Source organism: Hoplias malabaricus, chromosome 9 (assembly GCF_029633855.1).
Source record: "Hoplias malabaricus isolate fHopMal1 chromosome 9, fHopMal1.hap1, whole genome shotgun sequence".
NCBI classification, from domain to species: domain Eukaryota; kingdom Metazoa; phylum Chordata; class Actinopteri; order Characiformes; family Erythrinidae; genus Hoplias; species Hoplias malabaricus.
The window spans coordinates 4,972,898-4,993,575 of NC_089808.1; the positions used below are offsets into that span (position 1 = coordinate 4,972,898).

Genomic DNA, 20,678 nt, shown 5'->3' on the forward strand with positions numbered 1-20,678 from the left:
GTAGGGATCGTTCATTTTAAGTCAAGCGAAAATGTAAAGTAATGTAACGTTAGAGAGAGAGAGAGACTCACAACTTCTGAATTCGACTGAGAACAGCGGAGAGCACAGCCTGAATCTCTGCAGCTGAACACGTACACACCACCGGGTGTTTCTGGACATGCAACTGCTCGGTTACATACTACAACACACACACACAAAGTTTTGTAAGGTCAGGAAAGTAAGGACATAGGGTCACATTCTGTATCCTCTATATTATCAGTGTCATGACGAATCTTATCGCTAAAGTGGCAGCTTTATATATTTTCAGCTCAGATTCTAATTGAACAGTTTCTGAAAAGATATCTGACTTCATAACTTGGTTTAAAGGCTGTACATTCCGAAATAACATGGTGAATTTCTAGAAAATATCAAATATCATGTGATTACATATTTAAGTAGCTAAAGATCTTCTGAAATCAAAACAACACGAAATATGTCTGTTTCACATAATTAAGAATTAATTAATTAATAAAAAAGCAGGGGTCTAAGGGTTAAAGCAGAAGCTTTTTTTGGACGTGAAAAAAAATGCTCTTTATGTTTTAATGATATTTACTGCTAAGTGCATCATAAAAATTCCATTCAAAAAATTGCTGAGGGTTTCAAATACTGTCTCTGAATAAGTCTTACTTTAATCCAAAACCCTAAACGTAATCTGAGTCACCAAAATAATTTTGTTTTCTATTTCAGTTTGAAATGCTGAAACACAGATGTCCTGATGGGGATGGGTCCTTTACATCACTCCTTTTTTATTAATCTGGTTTGCTACATTCTTAATTTTTTGTCTTGAAAATATATGAAAATACACACACAGCCAAACAGTTAAGGTAAACACACCAGCAGTTTAGTCGTCCCCCATGGTATTGCAGTCCATTAGGATGCATCTATAATTAGGAGTGCATTAAAGTGCATTTAGTATAATCACTAAAAAACACACACCCACACACACACACATACCTGGCCTTGCCAGTCTGTGCCATTGACAAGGATAATGCTCTCAGGGAGTGCAGCTTCAGACAGCAAAATTTGATTCAACTGATCATACACAGCTTTTCTGAGCACCTACACACACAAAAATAGATGATAAAGTTAGATTCGGATGAGTCAGCTGATTCTTTAGAGCTAGATGAAACAGTGCATTAATATTCCTAATTTAGCTGAGCTAAAACTGCTCCACTGAGACTGAAAGAGAGAGAGAGAGATGTAGAGAGAGAACTGATGAAGAAAAACAGCAGAAGGTAGATTATATAATGGAATGGAATGGGGACCGAAGAGAAAATATGAAGCATTAGTTTTCATGATGTGGCTTATTTCAATATACAGGGTGGGCCATTTATATGGATACATTGCAGGAGAAATGCTAGCAAGGCTTCCAGTATCCGTAGTTTCAGGTGCTGCACATCTTGATGTGGTATATGGGATACAAAGATAGTGGGTCCATTCTTCATCAGTGGAAACCGCCACTGGATGTGAAATTGCTACATGATGATGTGTTTCCCTTTTTATACACTGAAGCTGGCACGTTCCTTGAGTTTTTCCAACAAGATGGTGCACCACCACATTATGGGTGCCAGGTCCGAGAATTCCTAGATGAACAGTTTCCTGGAAAGTGCATTGGTCATCGTGGGCCATTTGAATAGCCCCCAAGGTCTCCCGATCTGACCCCCTTAGACTTTTATGTTTGGGGTCATCTGAAGGCAATTGTCTATGCTGTGAATATACGAGATGTGCAGAATCCTGAAACTACGGATACTGGAAGTCTGTGCTAGCATTTCTCCTGCGGTGTTGCTATCAGTGTGTGAACAGTGGGAGAAGAGGGTTGCATTGACAATACAACACAATGGGCAGCACTTTGAACACATTTTATAAGTGGGCAGAAACTTGTAAATAACTCATGAAAACATGAGTTGGAACAAAAGTTGGATCCAAAATGGCCGACTTCAAAATGGCCGCCATGGTGACCACTCATCTTGAAAAGTTTCCCCCCTCCCATGTACTAATGTGCCACAAACAGGAAGTAAATATCACCAACCATTTCCATTTTATTAAGGTGTATCCATATAAATGGCCCACCCTGTGAATTAGTTTTCAATAACAAATAACAAACATTCAGTTTGTATTCTGTTGGTAAGTAATGAATTAAATTATTCTAACGAGTAAAATTATATAATAAAGGCTCTGGTAGGAAAACACCACTACGTTAGCCGTGCCATAAACATAAATGTACGTGAATGGTTACCTGTGTGCTGTGTCCAAGTTCAGGTGATCTCTCACTGTCTGAGCTGTTTGTTCTCTCACTGAGGGGTTTGGACAACTGGCGCTCTTTCATTGGAGTGCTGCGCTTCTGTCGTGGAGTGTGTGCCCCATCCAACCTGAACAGATACACACAAATGTCTATATGATGATGATGATCATAATGGAGATGCATTGGTACATAGTGTGGCTGAATGTTGCGCTCTTCAGACCTGGGTGAGGGCATGGATTGAACTTCACTCTTGCTGCTCTTCAAGGGTGTGCGGGGCTTCTCAGCCACAGACACGGTGATGGCAGGAGCAACGTCAGCAAACAGCTCCTGATCGTTCACCTCCTACACACAAACACAAACACGTTCAGTAACATTGAGAATGGATGGTTGATGCAGACTAGGGTTAGATTCCCAGCTTGGGCTGGAACACCACACTGCACCAGGGGAAGTGGTTGGACATGACTCCTCATGCTACATTAATCATTTACTGGAACATTATTAATCTATGTCACTTTGTAAAGGAGCATATGACAAATATAAGAATGTGTATGTATGTGTGTGTGTGTGTGTGTGTGTGTGTGTGTGTGTGTGTGTGTGTGTGTATGTATGTATGTATATTTTTAAGGGCAGTAAGAAGTCTTATGTATTGCATCATCATACACTTGAAATATATCAGAAATTACAGGCTGACATCACGGGACACAAGGGCTTTGAGGATCAAAGGGCACGAACTGTGAACAAAATTGTATTTATTCACAGCAAGACATGCACTTTTCCCCAGAGCAGGTTTAGTCACAAAGTGTGACAATGTGGTGTTGGTTTTGGCCAGTGACAGGGTGTTAAAAGATAATATGAGAGTTCTTTTGAGAGCAGGAAATTGAACAGGAAATGTAAACCTAGCTCTACCTGACTGTTATGAAACAGAAGTTCTCAATAATATAGTCTCAAATAAACCCATATTTTGCAACAACTAAATATTTTTCTTATCTAATTATTAATAATGGGCTTTTCTGCTGGTATTATCTTTAATTCAACAGAACCACAATGTGGAATGTGTGAAATGTGATTTTAAAAAATATAAAAAGGGTATTATTTGTGATTTAACAGTGGATTTGCTGTGCATTGGTCTTGTGATAAACCGTGGCAGCTCCACTTAATAAATGTACTAGGTATGTCAACAAAAATGTAAGTACATATAAGTACAAAGACACATAGTTATAGAGTTTATAGACCTCTTCAAACATAAAACTACTGTTCTGCAGATCAATCCATTCCCACTTGTTTGCAAACCTTTTATTACCTTTTAATGGTGTTACATTTGGCCATATCATTCCCCATTATTTACAGACACATGTTATAGGTCAGGGTCTCACCAGTGTCTCTGTTTCAGTCTGGGCCTCCTCCAGGTTGCGGCTGCGGGAGTGTTTCATTTTATCAGAGGGCGGCTGCTCTCCCTGCTGGAAAAACACAGGAGCTACAGTCAGCGTTAACTCTCAAGGGCACACCTTCTCCAAATATACTTTTTTCCCCCTGTTTTTATGCTTTTAAACTGTAGGACTCCTACTCTTTTTTTCTTTGTTTGTTTTAATTATGAAACTGTTTATTTTAATATATTAATTCAATGTTTATAATCAAACGTTACTGTTTTATTCTGTATTAATTTTACTCACACAATTAATAATATTTTAACCAAATCAAATAAGCAAACCACGGAAGAGCCCACTAATGAAATAAACAAACAGTGGAAGAGCCCACTAATGAAATAAACAAATAGTGGAAGAGCCCACTAATGAAATAAACAAATAGTGGAAGAGCCCACTAATCAAATAAACAAACAGTGGAAGAGCCCACTAACCAAATAAACAAATAGTGGAAGAGCCCACTAACCAAATAAACAAATAGTGGAAGAGCCCACTAACCAAATAAACAAATAGTGGAAGAGCCCACTAACCAAATAAACAAACTGTGGAAGAGCCCACTAATCAAAAAACAAACAGTGGAAGAGCCCACTAACCAAATAAACACACTGTGGAAGAGCCCACTAATCAAATACACAAACTGTGGAAGAGCCCACTAACGAAATAAACAAACAGTGGAAGACCCCACTAACCAAATAAACAAACAGTGGAAGAGCCCACTAATGAAATAATACAAACAAACAGTGGAAGAGCCCACTAACCAAATACACAAACAGTGGAAGAGCCCACTAACCAAACAAACAAACAATGGAAGAGCCCACTAATCAAATAAACAAACAGTGGAAGAGCCCACTAACAAAATAAACAAACAGTGGAAGAGCCCACTAACCAAATAAACAAACAAACAGTGGAAGAGCCCACTAATCAAATAAACAAACTGTGGAAGAGCCCACTAATCAAATAAACAAACAAACAGTGGAAGAGCCCACTAATCAAATAAACAAACTGTGGAAGAGCCCACTAACCAAATAAACAAACAAACAGTGGAAGAGCCCACTAATCAAATAAACAAACTGTGGAAGAGCCCACTAACCAAATAAACAAACAAACAGTGGAAGAGCCCACTAATCAAATAAACAAACTGTGGAAGAGCCCACTAACCAAATAAACAAACAAACAGTGGAAGAGCCCACTAATCAAATAAACAAACTGTGGAAGAGCCCACTAACCAAATAAACAAACAAACAGTGGAAGAGCCCACTAATCAAATAAACAAACTGTGGAAGAGCCCACTAACCAAATAAACAAACAAACAGTGGAAGAGCCCACTAATCAAATAAACAAACTGTGGAAGAGCCCACTAACCAAATAAACAAACAAACAGTGGAAGAGCCCACTAATCAAATAAACAAACTGTGGAAGAGCCCACTAACCAAATAAACAAACAAACAGTGGAAGAGCCCACTAATCAAATAAACAAACTGTGGAAGAGCCCACTAACCAAATAAACAAACAAACAGTGGAAGAGCCCACTAATCAAATAAACAAACAGTGGAAGAGCCCACTAACAAAATAAACAAACAGCGGAAGAGCCCACAGGGGAAGTATGCAATGTGTGTTGAAACTCTTGACTTTGCAAAAATCTTGGTTCTGCTGATGATTTTTAGGTGCTGTAACACATTTTAGTGAGAAGCCTGTGGTTTCTGCAATTTCAAACAGTTTCATTCGATTGTAAAATGATAATTAAACAATGAAAATCCAGAAAACCATGGTCATTTGGGCCTCTGATGTTTAGATAAATAAGTATATTCTCTAACGGTAAAAGAGCCAGTGCTGGACACTAGCCGAGTGAGTATTGACCACTGGCAGAGTTTTGGCTAAAGTTCAGTAAAACAATGTCTAACACATCACTCTGGGGTGTGAGCAGATTGAACATGAAGGGTCATTTTCCCTGCGCTGAGCTAAACTGATTTACACTGCTGGTGAGAAACAGTGGGTATTAATCTGTGCTTTACTCTTTCATACAAAATCTCACTAGGCTGGACAGACATTGCAATGTAAGCCACTTTGTACTGAAAATACAAATGTTACAAAGTATTTTCATAGGTGAGCATTGGTATAAACTGTATAAAGCCCCAGCACTGAGCTGTTGAGATGTGGAGCTGCGTTCAGAGCACTTTTACATTTTTATTGGATGAGTGGACTCTGTGATCAAATTGTAATCATCCAACATAAAAATCTGACCTCACTGTTGTTGTGTAGTGCAATCAAATCATCACCAATACTACTGTTACTGCAGTAGAAGGGACAATCCACCTATTAATAGCCTTAATTTGAGATGAAATGCTGCATGGGCAGGTCTCCACAAACAAAAACAATCAAAATGTAGATGCATTTACTTGTAGTTTTACTAAATATCCTCATTTGATTGAATGGGATATTGTGACAATGTTCTGTGCTGTAGCTATGAGAGAATTCATTCACTGGTGGAGCGTGAATACAGCAGCTCTATATTCAAGCTGAAGCTTTTCAGTTCAGGATTAATCCTTATACAAGAAACCACTGGCACTGGCAAAAGCTCCCACGTGTAATTACCACCCTCCTCCCTCACCTCCTTCATCCCTCCATCAGCACCGCATCATCCCGTCCTCAAATCTTTATTCATATTTCACTAATCCACCCATTCTTCACTCTCTCCCTATCCCTTCACTCTCTCTCGCTCGCTCACACACACACACACACACACACACACACACACACACACACACACACACACACACACACACACACACACACACACACACACACACACACACGCTCACCGGGCTGAAGGGGTCTCTGGTCAGGCTTCCTTTACTGTTTAGGCTCCCAATCTCTGTCTGAGAGCTGGACTGAGACATCCCTTCGAAGAACGGCCTGAGAAAACACACACACACTGAATTATCACCAAACCACATGGCATGGTGATGCAGCATGTAGTGTCGCAGTCACACAGCTCCAGGGACCTGGAGGTTGTGGGTTCGATTCCTGCTCTGGGTGACTGTCTGTGAGGAGTGTGGTGTGTTCTCCCTGTGTCTGCGTGGGTTTCCTCCGGGTGACTGTCTGTGAGGAGTTGGTGTGTTCTCCCCTTGTCCGCGTGGGTTTCCTCCGGGTGCTCCGGTTTCCTTCCACAGTCCAAAAACACACGTTGGTAGGTGGATTGGCGACTGAAACAGTGTCCATAGGTGTGAGTGTGTGTGTCTGTATTGCCCTGTGAATGACTGGTGCCCCCTCCAGGGTGTATTCCCACCTTGCGCCCAATGATTTAAGGTAGGCTTTGGACCCACCGCGACCCTGAACTGGATAAGCGTTACAGATAATGGAAGAATTAATTTATTATTTTTTTAATTTCCTTTATTTTTTTGGACATTTATGTCATACAGCTTTAAATGAAGGGCATTAAATGGGTTAATGTACCATTATGAGTTGAGACAAAGGATTCTGATTAGTATAGTTTGGTATTCCAGCGTTTGTCTCTCCACTACACTGTCCCAAGGCACGGCTCTATTTTGGATGCCAAATGTGTCTTGTCTGATCATGTACATTTGACACATTCCATACATTCCATTTTTCAACAAACTACACCTTTTTTGGGTTTAAAGCAGCTCCAGAGTGAAACCCAGCTGCTTCTCTGACTTGGCTGTAAGCTCAGGATTAGAGAATACTGGACAGTGTTGTGTTTACATGCTCAAGAGAGGCTCTGTTTAGAGGCTCACATCCAGAGTCTAAAATTATGCAGAGCGCTTCTGTTTAGGCTGGACTTGGTTCAGACTGATTATACAGGTCTAAACAGACTGAGTTATTCACTGATTATAGTGATTTTGTTAATGATGGTGTGTGTGCTAGAGGTTACTGTGCCAAGGACATAGTAATCATTCATACCACCAGAGGGCACACTTTACTCTCCGTCTGCCTCAGCTTCTTTGTGTCTGTGTGTCTGTCTGCACAAGTGTAATGTTCCAAAACCTGTGCAGCTACAAAATGGTAACTTTTTAAGAGACGGGGATCAAACACATTTTTGATATTTTAATGGAAATTAAAGGAAAGATTTTTTCATTTCCAATAATTTTGAATCATCTCTATTGGTCAATTCATAATGGATTTGAATAATGGAAAGGCCAGCTTTATGATGAATACAATGAAAACCCAACAAAATGGACACACCAATCTTTGACTGCTAGTGTGCTAGTAGGTAGTGTGCGTGTACCTGAGTTTGGGCTTTGGTGTGCTTAGGATGCTGTCAGTCTCCTCCATCTCTGGACCGCTATCACTGGGGTTGTACATCTCCAGACTGTCATAGAGCTCGTCTAGATCCTCCTCCACCTCTTGAATCTGCTCCCGAGAAACATGCTCCAAACCAAAGCCCACCTACACAAACACACACACAGTTAATCACAGGTAAACAAAGTCTCTACATACTTTCTAGACAACCACATGACAAAAAGCTAAATGTATGTAATGCCTCTCAGAATTTTTACATGATGTAATGTAATCTATGGGGAATTAAATATGGCTCTTTAATGCTGTTGCTTAGAAAAACATTTTGCATTTGAATATGAAGTGTACAGTGGTGTTGGTCCAGGGATGACGAATGATGCTGAAATGCAGCGACATGTTCAGGGGTGTGACTCTGCGGGGCTTTAGCTGAAGAACACCGATACAGCAGGATAGAATGACAAAGAAGAAGAGCCGTTACCTCATCCGAAACTTTAAACCTCCTCAGCAGTGCCACAAACTTCTGCTTAATGTTGGGTTGCTGCAGAAAGAAAACAGAGTCAGTGCATTTGGTTAAATTACCAATACATTTCCGTCTGCAGAGGGAACAGTTTGTACACATTAGATGTGACAATATGGTTCTTCGTTGTATTTCGTCTTTTAAAATGAGCGAAAGTACGGAAAAACATACATGGAACACATGTAATATACATTTTTACATAGACATCAAATACGTCTCGACCAATCAACATCAGACATGGCACAAATCTAAAGACTTCTGTAAAGTTCAGCTCATCTTCAGATCACAGCTTCATTGTTTTCTCTTTTGTTTCACTGAGAACACAACATCTGTAATCTTGAAATGACAAGAAAAAAAGAAGTTGTGGTCTCAAGGTAACCGCACAAAACAAATTCAGTTAAGACTGCCAGGGCCTCTCTGGACTTCTGTAATTTTCAGTAATTTATTTTTTGATTTAAACCTTAACCATCTTTGGTAGTTAAGTGTTTTATAGCTTCTTACAAACTCATGCTTCACTGAGTTTTGCAGCCTACTTCACTTAAGTTTAGAGTACACAATTTCTCAGCACTGCACATACTGTGTGTGTGTGTGTGTGTGTGTGTGTGCTGCAGCCTTGGTGCTAAATGGAGCTTAGTATTCATTCATATCCATTGGAAGTGTTAAACCGTGTCATGAAGAGTGAAGTATACTGAAGATAGTGTGAGTGATAATGATAGATGGACTTAGTCTGTGTGTGTGTGTGAGAAAGGAGAGAGAGAGAGAGAGAGAGAGAGAGAGAGAAAGAGAGAGGGAGAGAGAGAGAGATATTTTATGCTGAGTGATGGTATCATTCACAACAGCATCTGATTTATCATGCTTCACTTTTACACATAAGTTGTCCATGCACATTACAACAATGCAGCTTTTGGAATTGTGTGTGTGTGTGTGTGTGTGTGTGTGTGTCTGTTTCCCATCACAAACAATGAGTCATACACCTGTGCAATGTATTTAACGTCTAGAGGCAAAACACCTCATCCACAGAGTCATATGGCAGCAAACTCACAATAAAACGTTAGATGATAAATGCTGTTAGAAGTTACAATGAGGATATAAGCTGCAACACATCATGCCTCTGTATTGTGTCTCTCCATGAGTTTTTATGTTTTGGCTGAAGCAGACATCTTACTAATCTCTCGTTTAAGCAAACAGAAAAATGCAACTTTACAAAAGCCCTACTCAGCACCGTGCAAAATAAGGAGAAGTGAAATACTAACATCTACTTACATCAGAACTGGAAGCACATTTTTTTGCAATGAAAGGCTGACAACAGCTTTTTTTTATAAAGTCTGCAAAACAAACTCTTCTCTCTTACTCCCCTCTTTTTCTCTCTGATCAAACCTTGTGTCTCTCAAGCAGTCGCTTTACAGAGAAGAAAAATATTCTCGACTTTTAAACTGATGTTAATACATAATGATTTTAGTCAAGTCATTCTGGACCGTTTATACTGCTCTGTTCATCACAGAACCTTCACACCGTTTGAAAAACAGTGAAAACAGGTATAAACTGTGGCTATGAATCATAAAAGTATCTGCTCTGGTCCAGGATCAGATATGAAAGTTTGCCAGATTTGATGTAAAAAGGTCAAATTTCAGCCAAAAAAAAAAATAATAAATCATCTGTGCCCTTGAATGTGACAAAGTGAACAGAGACAAAAAGGAATATCAGATTTTTAAACCTGATCACTTTAATATTTTATTTATTGTGCTTCAGCTTTGAGCTGTTCAGTTATGGTGGACAATATATGAGAGAGAGAGAGAGAGAGAGAGACAGAGTGTGTGTGTGTGTGTGTGTGTGTTTTGGATCAGCAATGACAGGTCAAGTAAGGCATCGTCCCCGGTAACCCATTAATAACAGAGTCAGACAGACTCCTACTGAGACCCATTCTTACACAAACAAACCAAAAGAGAATGTCAGCATGCTGACACAGTGTCCTCAACATAAAATATCACCCTCCACTCTTCAGCCGCCCTAAAGACGAATGTGTGTGTGTGTGTGTGTGTGTGTGTTGTGTATGTACTTACTCTGGTGATAGGGGCACCAGATACAAGTTTGCGTCGTGGTTTCTTCTTCCTCACCTCATCCTCTTCATCGTATAGGTACTGAAACATAAAAACACACACACCATTAAATTTGGTCATGTCCGACACAGGCAGTGCTGATGAACATATGTTTGTTCAGTATGTCAAAGCAGAGCTGAGCAATATAACAGCTGGTCGAGCTTCTGACGAGCCTGTAAAGAGCCTGTAATGAACAAAGGTTTATACATTTCTGTTTCCACCGGAACAGTTCCAGTTTGTAAACTAAATTTGGAACTGCTCAGCACATTTCCACCGACAAAAACTGATTCAGGAACCAGAACAGTTTGTTCCCAGCTGGAACCAAAGAAGAGTTGGATCTTCAGCGTGAATCGCGACGTTGTCCACGGCCATGTCGATGTTCAGTAACTCAAGAAAGAGCTCAGAGCCTCAAATACAGCGCTATCGCCCAGTGGAGCAGGACGAGGTAGTTTACAAGGTTTCATACACATAAATAAATAATAAGAAATAAAACAGAGACACACTGTTTGTTTGTGTTTGTGGAGCTATGTTTGGCTCGTTGGACCAAGCTAGTACACATCTGATTACTTTCTAAGTCTAAAGACTTCTTCTCTAAAGCTCAATTCATCTTCAGATCACAACTTCATTTTTTCTAACGTTTTCTCCTTTGTTATTCTGAGAACACAACATCTGTAATCGTATGATGACAAGAAAAAAGTAGTTGTGGTCTCAAGGTCTCTGCAACATTTACACACGTATTATATCTCACTCTGATCTGACCCCACGGTAAACAAAAAATAATCAATGACCTTGTCATGACTCTTGACTGTTTATCTGTGGTTCTGTTGCTGTTTTCAGGCACAGCTATGGCCCCCAATGATGATGTATCCTTGGGTTGTCTCTAAACTTTTAGAAATGCAGACCGGTTCACTGGAAGGGACCAAGGTTCCACAAATTAGGAATGGAACCCGTTCAAGAACTAGAGATATTTTGGCAATAACTTTTGAACCATACGTGATATTGCAACTCTGATTGCAGCAACTGATTTCTGAGACAATTATGATCTTCTTTGATATGCTTCCTATTGAAAAGTGTAGTTTCTAGTTAGACACTAGTGCAGTACACCATATAGACCCTAGTGCAGTATGCAGTATAGACACTAGTGCAGTATAGACACTACTGCAGTGTGCAATATAGACAATACTGCAGTAGAGACACCAGTGCAGTATAGACACTATTGCAATATAGATACCAGTGCAGTATGTAGTATAGACTCTAGTGCAGTATGCAGTATGGACACTAGTGCAGTATGCAGTATGGACACTAGTGCAGTATGCAATATAAACACCACTACAGTATAGACACTAATGCAGTATTCAGTATAGACACCAGTGCAGTATGCAGTATGGACACTAGTGCAGTATGCAGTATGGACACCACTCCAGTATAGACACTAGTGCAGTATGCAGTATGGATGGACACTAGTGCAGTATGCAGTATGGACACCACTGCAGTATAGACACTAGTGCAGTATGCAGTATGGACACTAGTGCAGTATGCAGTATGGACACCACTGCAGTATGCAGTATGGACACCACTGCAGTATAGACACTAGTGCAGTATGCAGTATAAACACTAATGCAGTATGCAGTATAGACACCAGTGCAGTGTGCAGTATGGACACTAGTGCAGTATGCAGTATAAACACCACTACAGTATAGATACTAATGCAGTATACATTATATACACCAGTGCAGTATAGACACTAGTGCAATATGCATTATAGACACCAGTGCAGTATGCAGTATGGACACCAGTGCAGTATGCAGTATAGACACCAGTGCAGTATGCAGTATGGACACCAGTGCAGTATGCAGTATGGACACCAGTGCAGTATGCAGTATGGACACTAGTGCAGTATAGACACTAGTGCAGTATGCAGTATAAACAACACTACAGTATAGACACTAATGCAGTATGCATTATATACACCAGCGCAGTATAGACACTAGTGCAGTATGCAGTATGGACACTAGTGCAGTATGCAATATAAACACCACTACAGTATAGACACTAATGCAGTATGCAGTATAGACACCAGTGCAGTATGCAGTATAGACACCAGTGCAGTATAGACACTAGTGCAGTATGCAGTATAGACACCAGTGCAGTATGCAGTATGGACACCAGTGCAGTATGCAGTATGGACACCAGTGCAGTATAGACACCACTGCAGTATAGACACTAGTGCAGTAAAGACACTAGTGCAGTATGCATTATAGACACCAGTGCAGTATAGACACTAGTGCAGTATGCAGTATAGACACCAGTGCAGTATGCAGTATGGACACCAGTGCAGTATGCAGTATGGACACCAGTGCAGTATGCAGTATGGACACCAGTGCAGTATGCAGTATGGACACCAGTGCAGTATGCAGTATGGACACCAGTGCAGTATGCAGTATAGACACCACTGCAGTATGCAGTATAGACACCACTGCAGTATAGACACTAGTGCAGTAAAGACACTAGTGCAGTATGCATTATAGACACCAGTGCAGTATAGACACTAGTGCAGTATGCAGTATAGACACCAGTGCAGTATGCAGTATGGACACCAGTGCAGTATGCAGTATGGACACCAGTGCAGTATGCAGTATGGACACCAGTGCAGTATGCAGTATGGACACCAGTGCAGTATGCAGTATAGACACCACTGCAGTATAGACACTAGTGCAGTAAAGACACTAGTGCAGTATGCATTATAGACACCAGTGCAGTATAGACATTAGTGCAATATGCATTATAGACACCAGTGCAGTATGCATTATAGACACCAGTGCAGTATGCAGTATGGACACCAGTGCAGTATGCAGTATACAGTAAGCCATTTCGAATATAGCCACAGTTTTACAATCTCCTCACGTTTCTCTCTGTGTGCTCCTCTATCTGTTTCCTCCTGTTCTCTCTTATCACCACTATGACAGTTTCAATCACTTCCTCTTCTCCTCTCTCCCTCTCTCACACACACACACACACACACACACACACACACCTGTCCATGAACAGGGTCATCACTCCCTTCCTGCTCTGATGAGTAGCTCTCCTCCTCTTCTTCAGAGTAGTTATCAATGTCTGGAGAACGATCTGAGGATGAAAAGAAAAGAAAGACAAAAATTAAGAAAGACATACGACAACAAAATAAGGAAAGTGAAAAAGCAAGAAAGCGAGCCAAGAAGAACTCAATCAAAAATTGAGAAATCAAAAGCACAACATAAACAGAAATACATAAGAAATAAAGATGGAAGACAGAAGGATGGACATATTCTAGTCCTTTCATATGGCATTTCCTCTCTCTCACCATTCATCTTGGCTTTAGGCCCCTCATGGTCGATGGGTTGGCTGGACAGAGAATACACTCTGACCTCAGCCACAGGCACAGAGGCATCCTTCAGCTGACTGTGTAACCCCAACACCTGAGCACCTTCTGTAGGGTGCTGCATCACCTAGAGGCAGAAAGAGAGAGTGAGAGACTAAAACATCAGTATATGCTGAAACTAGATGTATAACACATGCCCCAGGTGTTCTTACCATCTGTGCATTAAATGCAGCTTTGCAGCTGCAGCACCATTAGTATTTCCATGGTAACAGCCTGTTTATGTGCTAATTATTCAGTCAAACAATCAGGATGTGAATAGTTGAATGGATAGATGTGGAAGTGAAGCTTTGTGTGTGCTTCTGTGTTTTCTATCACTGTATAAAAGCAGCTCCATGGTGCCCCGTATTTGCCCAGCTTCAATTGAAAGCTTTTTAATATCATTTTCTATTTATCTTTACTATTTGTTCATTTAGTGACTTAGATAAAACACCAGCAGGTTTTAGGGATATTTTAGGGGTTGTATGTGGTCATGTAACATGTCCCTACACAGCCCAACAGCTTCTGGAATATCACGACACAAAGAAGGAGTTCATTAACACACCTCAGCCATGTTGATGAGACCCAGGGCGAGGGTCTTGTAGCCGAGGATGGTTCTGTTCTTGTAGCGCTTCCTTCTCTGCAGCATGATCTGTAACTTGTTAGCGTCACGCTTCAGGAAGTGAGGATACTGAGAAAGAGAGTGAGACATAAGAGACAAAGAGAGACAGAGAGAGTACAGACAGGGAAGACGAGGAACACAGAGAGAGAGAGAGAGAGAGAGAGAGAGAGAGAGAGAGAGAGAGAGATGTTAGCTCACATCTAACAGGCTGTTTACTGTAAAATGGATTTACACTGCAAATGAGACAAACATTAATACAGTGGAAACAGCAGTAGAAAATACAACCATGTTTCACACAGCTCCCTCCAGAGCAATATTACATCCTCTAATGCAGCACGCCATTAACCATGTCTTATTCTGATAAATGCTAGGCTGTGTAATCCAATCACTCTTCTTTAAAACAAGAGGAGGTTTTACAGTGGACATAAATACTTCCTGTGGGCAGTAAACACACTAAGCACATCAGTATTTATATGAAACTGAATCAGGTTCAAAGTTGTTGCAAAACACTTAATATATATGCACACACACCTGAATTAAAACCTGAATCACACCTGTTTCCTGAATTAAAAATGATAAAGGCCTTGCTCTTTAATTCAAACATTTGTCTTTAAAACAAGAGTAACCTTTTACAGTGGATAAAAGTATTTATTGCGGCCAGCAAATGTACTAGTCATCTGTACAGTGTTGACATAACACAGCACCACAGTTTAAGTCACTGAAAAACACACAGTGTGTCTGCTGATGGTTACTGAGCTGCTCTAGCCTCCGCACTGTATGTGACCGGTGTTTACTCCCCTCAGCTCAGAATTTGGACAGCATACTTGAGTGAGGAGTTAGCACGTTATCGTTTACAGTGCAGTCAACATGTGCACATATAAGACACACTGTGTACATTAAGAAATATGTGTCAGTGTGGAAAGAAAGTACAGAATTATGACTTTTCTTTATATTGCTTGGCAACCACAACGCATATCCAGACCACAAGCGAAAAGTACTTATTGAATTTTTCATTAATAATAAATGAAACAACTAAAGTACTTTATCTTACTAAATTATGCAGTTGCTTCAAAAGGCATCAAACCATTTAATTTTACAGTTTAATAAGATTTAATATTACATTCATATGTAATACTTTCTTGTATTCACCTGTAAGGAAAATGTAAGCTGCAGGTCAGTCTCTGTCAGTCCAGCTGAAGACAACAAGATTTCATTGGAACGCAGAATTCGCTTTGAACCCTGGGGGGGGGGGGGAGAGAGAGAGAGAGAGAGAGAGAGAGAGAGAGAGACAGAGAGAGAGAGAGAGAGAGAGAGACAGAGAGAGAGAGAGAGAGAGAGTGTGTGAAAAAGAGAAAGAGAGAGAGAGAGCAGATGGTGAATATTTTTTGCAACATTCACACTTCCGATATCAGATCTTCAGCAAGGGCTCCATTATTAACACTTCATTCAGAGAGGATGAAGATGAAGGGAGAGGATGAAGATGAAAGTTGAGAACAGCATATCCACAGAAGGGAGACAAAAAGAAAAGAAGGAAAGACAGAATGCAGGAAGGGAAAAAAAAAGAGTTGACAAACAAAGACGGAAGGAATGGATGAGTAGGAAAATAAAACCGAGGGAAGGAGAATTAAAAAAGCTGCTCTAATAGAAGTGAGCGGCTGATATTGATCCGGTCACTTTATCTGGTTGGTTTCATTGATCCTTATGAAACCTTTGACACAAACAGGGTGAGGGATGAAGAGATGAAGGAATGAAGGAGAGGAGAAGCAGTTGAAAAGAGGAATGTGTCAGGGATACCTGCAGTTTGACGGCAATGACCACGGAGGTCAAATCTTTATCCAACTCCTTCAGCATGACCAGCTTCTTCAGAGTCAAGTTAAAGAGCCTGTCAGAGAGAGAGAGAGAGAGAGAGAGAGAGAGAGAATGAGAGAGAGAGAGAGTGAGAGAGAGAATGAGAGAGAGAGAGAGTGAGAGAGAGAATGAGAGAGAGAGAGAGTGAGAGAGAGAATGAGAGAGAGAGAGAGTGAGAGAGAGTGAGAGAGAGAGAGTGAGAGAGAGAAAGAATGAGAGAGAGAGAGAGTGAGAGAGAGAATGAGAGAGAGAGAGAATGAGAGAGAGAGAGAGTGAGAGAGAGAATGAGAGAGAGAGAGAGAGAGAGTGAGAGAGAGAATGAGAGAGAGAGAGTGAGAGAGAGAATGAGAGAGTGAGAGAGAGAGAGAGAATGAGAGAGAGAGAGAGAGAGAGAATGAGAGAGAGAGAGAGTGAGAGAGAGAATGAGAGAGAGAGAGAGAGAGAGTGTGTGATTATCTTTCTCAATTATCTTCTATCTATTTGTCAAATATTCTTATGTATCACTGTTTTACTCCACTCCCATTTTCTAGTAGTCTGTTTTTATGTGGTATGACTTCCTGTTTTGGTCTGAATCGAATGATCCACTAGGCCCTTGCTACAAAAAAAACTATAAAACCTATTAAATATGGATCGACATGTTTAATGCCCTCTGCTTAAAATAAAAGTCAGTAAAGCATTTCTACTGTTTATTAGGCAATGTTTTAAAACCACACCCCCCTCTCCTTGTGAAATGGCAGAAAGGACTCAATCTAAAGGACGCACCAAATGCAGAACCCAAAGCCGTATTAAAAACACAGTTCTCTAATCACAGCAAAGGCTCAGAGACACTTCTGAAAACCACTGCCTGTGAAAACTCACAAATTCAAGGTGATGCAACACAGTTGTAAACATGACTCTGCCCAATTTTGGAACATGTCGCTGGCATCATATTTTAAATTCAAAAATATTTTACAAAAATGATCAACTTTCAACTATTTAAACTGTTGTCCTCATAGACTTTTATGTTTTGTCTGTGGATAGTTTTATCCAAAAGTCTAATCTAATGTTAAAAAAAAGAGTCCAACTAATTTAAATACTTAAGTAGCAGGTTAGTGCCGCAGTCACACAGCTCCAGGGACCGGGAGGTTGTGGGTTCGATTCCCGCTCCGAGTGACTGTCTGTGAGGAGTGTGGTGTGTTCTCCCTGTGTCTGCGTGGGTTTCCTCCGGGTGACTGTCTGTGAGGAGTGTGGTGTGTTCTCCCTGTGTCTGCATGGGTTTCCTCCGGATGACTGTCTGTGAGGAGTGTGGTGTGTTCTCCCTGTGTCTGCGTGGGTTTCCTCCGGGTGACTGTCTGTAAGGAGTGTGGTGTATTCTCCCTGTGTCTGCGTGGGTTTCCTCCGGGTGACTGTCTGTGAGGAGTGTGGTGTGTTCTCTTTGTGTCTGCGTGGGTTTCCTCCGGGTGACTGTCTGTGAGGAGTGTGGTGTGTTCTCCCTGTGTCTGCATGGGTTTCTTCCGGGTGACTGGCTGTGAGGAGTGTGGTGTGTTCTCCCTGTGTCTGCGTGGGTTTCTTCCGGGTGACTGTCTGTGAGGAGTGTGGCGTGTTCTCCCTGTGTCTGCGTGGGTTTCCTCCGGGTGACTGTCTGTGAGGAGTGTGGTGTGTTCTCCCTGTGTCTGCGTGGGTTTCCTCCGGGTGACTGGCTGTGAGGAGTGTGGTGTGTTCTCCCTGTGTCTGCGTGGGTGCCTGCGTGAATGAATACATATTTTAAAATGGTCAATGTCACACAGACCTTTTTTCTCTCTCAATCATAGTAACCAGATATCCCTCAGTTTTGAAGATCTGACCCTATAGGCACCCCTGTATACGGGAAACACACACACACACACCCAAGTATTTTGAGTACAAGTGCTATAAAAAAAAAAACAGCAAACAGTGTGTGTGTGTTTGGGAGAGGCTTTTTGGGCAGAAAGAGAAGGTCACCATGTTGAATTATTAAAGGTCTGGCTTGACTCTGAGGTAGCTCCTGAAATAGTGCTGTTCAATCAGTGCAGGACAGAAACACGGATCAATTACAATTACACACACACACACACACCACTGTCATTAGTTCTATCAGATCACATCTGACTGCCATAAACATATGTCTGCTCTCCCTCCCTTTTGTCTCTCTTGTTTTCTCTCTGTGTATCAGAGAGGTGTCTGATAAGTCAATCTGTGAAACAGGGAGTGAGCGAGACTCTGTGGTCTGTGATGGTCAGTGAGTGAGGTGTGTGTGTGTGTGTGTGTGTGTGTGTGTGTGTGTGTGTGTCTGCATCTGAGCTTCACATCCACAAACTTCAAAGTGTATTAGGGGTTAATAACCAGAAAACATATTCTAAAGCCTTTTAATTTTTGAAAGATTACATAAAAACAGCAGTTTGTTTTTGATTTTCTAATGATATTATATGACTGATGGTCCTTGCTGGGGCTCGGACTATGAAGTGATCATGAATAGTGTCTTAGGTGCAATCAGTTGTAGTGCAGTTCCTAAGCAGGAGGGGGAATGTATGTGAGTGAGTGAGTGAGTGTATTACAAGCCAGTTCCATGAGGTGCTTCACAAAGTACTGCAAAGAGGCCCACGACTTTCCTGGTCCAAAAAGTAGTTCCAGCTGCTATGTTGTTTCTTTTCAACCAAAGTTCAGTGGAACAATACCAGTGTACAATAATGCGGTAAGGAGTGAGACCCAATCAGATACCAGACTGCTGTAAAATAAAAGTAGTAGCTGCCTGAAGGAAACGCGAATGTGGATAGGTGAATCGATCAGAGAGAATGAGTATTCTGAAGCCCTTGTTCCTGTACATTGAGTCCCTGGGGTCCACAGGGGCCTCAGCTGTTCTGACATCATCACTGCTCTCAGCATATAGGCCTGGGGTTAAATCAAGTGTAAAATAACACACGTATTTACAGCCATCCAGCCATGCACGCAGTCTGCTTAAATATTGAAGAGCAATGTGCCAACGTTCTTCAACATTAGGCAGTGAAAAACAGGCCAGAGAAGAAACTCATACCATTAACAACACTCGAGCTGGAAGATTTGTCTGCTTTATCTGAAGGCTACCATTATAGGACTTCCTAACACACGCACTGTGTTGGAAAATGTATTAGAATAACAGTACTAAAAAACATCGTGTCCACAAGTCGACATAAAATAAATAACACTGAAACTCGTTTACATCGTGTCAATGTTAAGTCGCTTGTCTTTGACAGTTTATATATTAATTCACAAATATACTCCTTTTGAAATATAAATATACAACATTTAATTGAATTTTTGGCTTGCACTGTTTTAACTCTATCCCTGCCCTCTGCTTGTGTTCTTCTGGTTCCTCTGATACTTTGATATATTTCAATATGGATTTTTTGCAGTCCCCAAGCACTATGCACATCACTGTCCCACCTATGAGAACAGCACCAGCAGGAATAGGCCTGAGGGGGGCGAGACACAGTGGCCTTTACAGAGAGCTCTTTGATTAATAATCTATAAGGCTGAGTGGACTGGACACATCACACGGGCCATTCTAGGTCCAGCACACTGTTGGACTCATCGGCATGACAATGAATAACTAACTACCTACTTCAGCTATTAGCACAAATACAGCCACTGGATACTGGACACAACAGTCGTCAGTCCGGTTGATGATTTTTTTTTGACATGAAATTAATATATCAGCTGTCCCTTGATGTCAACTCAAATGATGAGTGGACACACACACACACACACACATATATATATATATATATATATATATATATATATATATATATATAGGGAGGAAACCCACGCAGACACAGGGAGAACACACCAAACTCCTCACAGACAGTCACCCAGAGGAAACCCACGCAGACACAGAGAGAACACACCACACTCCTCACAGACAGTCACCCGGAGGAAACCCACGCAGACACAGGGAGAACACACCACACTCCTCACAGACAGTCACCCAGAGGAAACCCACGCAGACACAGGGAGAACACACCAACTCCTCACAGACAGTCATCCAGAGCGGTAATCGAACCCAGTGACTGCGACACTACCTGCTGCGCCACCGTGCCGCCCCTCATACTGTCATACTGTGAGTCAAGTGAATTTAGCTGAACACAGCCCAACAGTGCACACTGACACACGTTGACGATAAAATCCTGTTTCTGAGAGAGAGCAAAATTCTCATAAAATGTTACTGTTTTGGAGATACGCGTTTTTTATCGGACAGCAACATTATACAGA

The 20,678-nt window shown here is 41.2% G+C and overlaps 1 protein-coding gene across 3 annotated transcripts in view; it reads right to left on the minus strand.

Moving 5' to 3' along the window:
• LOC136706781 (phosphofurin acidic cluster sorting protein 1-like) overlaps positions 1 to 20,678 on the minus strand; it is a 67,048-nt gene that overhangs the window by 11,819 nt on the left and 34,551 nt on the right. For 2 of the 3 annotated variants that reach the window (XM_066680408.1, XM_066680410.1), the window contains exons 2-15: positions 16,380 to 16,467; positions 15,735 to 15,824; positions 14,529 to 14,654; positions 13,910 to 14,054; positions 13,604 to 13,695; positions 10,534 to 10,611; positions 8,435 to 8,494; positions 7,946 to 8,106; positions 6,522 to 6,615; positions 3,655 to 3,738; positions 2,502 to 2,623; positions 2,276 to 2,408; positions 994 to 1,098; positions 72 to 178 (exon numbers count right to left, since the gene is read on the minus strand). In XM_066680408.1, the coding sequence (XP_066536505.1) occupies positions 72 to 178; positions 994 to 1,098; positions 2,276 to 2,408; positions 2,502 to 2,623; positions 3,655 to 3,738; positions 6,522 to 6,615; positions 7,946 to 8,106; positions 8,435 to 8,494; positions 10,534 to 10,611; positions 13,604 to 13,695; positions 13,910 to 14,054; positions 14,529 to 14,654; positions 15,735 to 15,824; positions 16,380 to 16,467 (1,485 nt within the window). The remainder of the gene's footprint in view (positions 1 to 71; positions 179 to 993; positions 1,099 to 2,275; positions 2,409 to 2,501; positions 2,624 to 3,654; positions 3,739 to 6,521; positions 6,616 to 7,945; positions 8,107 to 8,434; positions 8,495 to 10,533; positions 10,612 to 13,603; positions 13,696 to 13,909; positions 14,055 to 14,528; positions 14,655 to 15,734; positions 15,825 to 16,379; positions 16,468 to 20,678) is intronic. The other variant, XM_066680409.1, reaches the window with a different exon arrangement.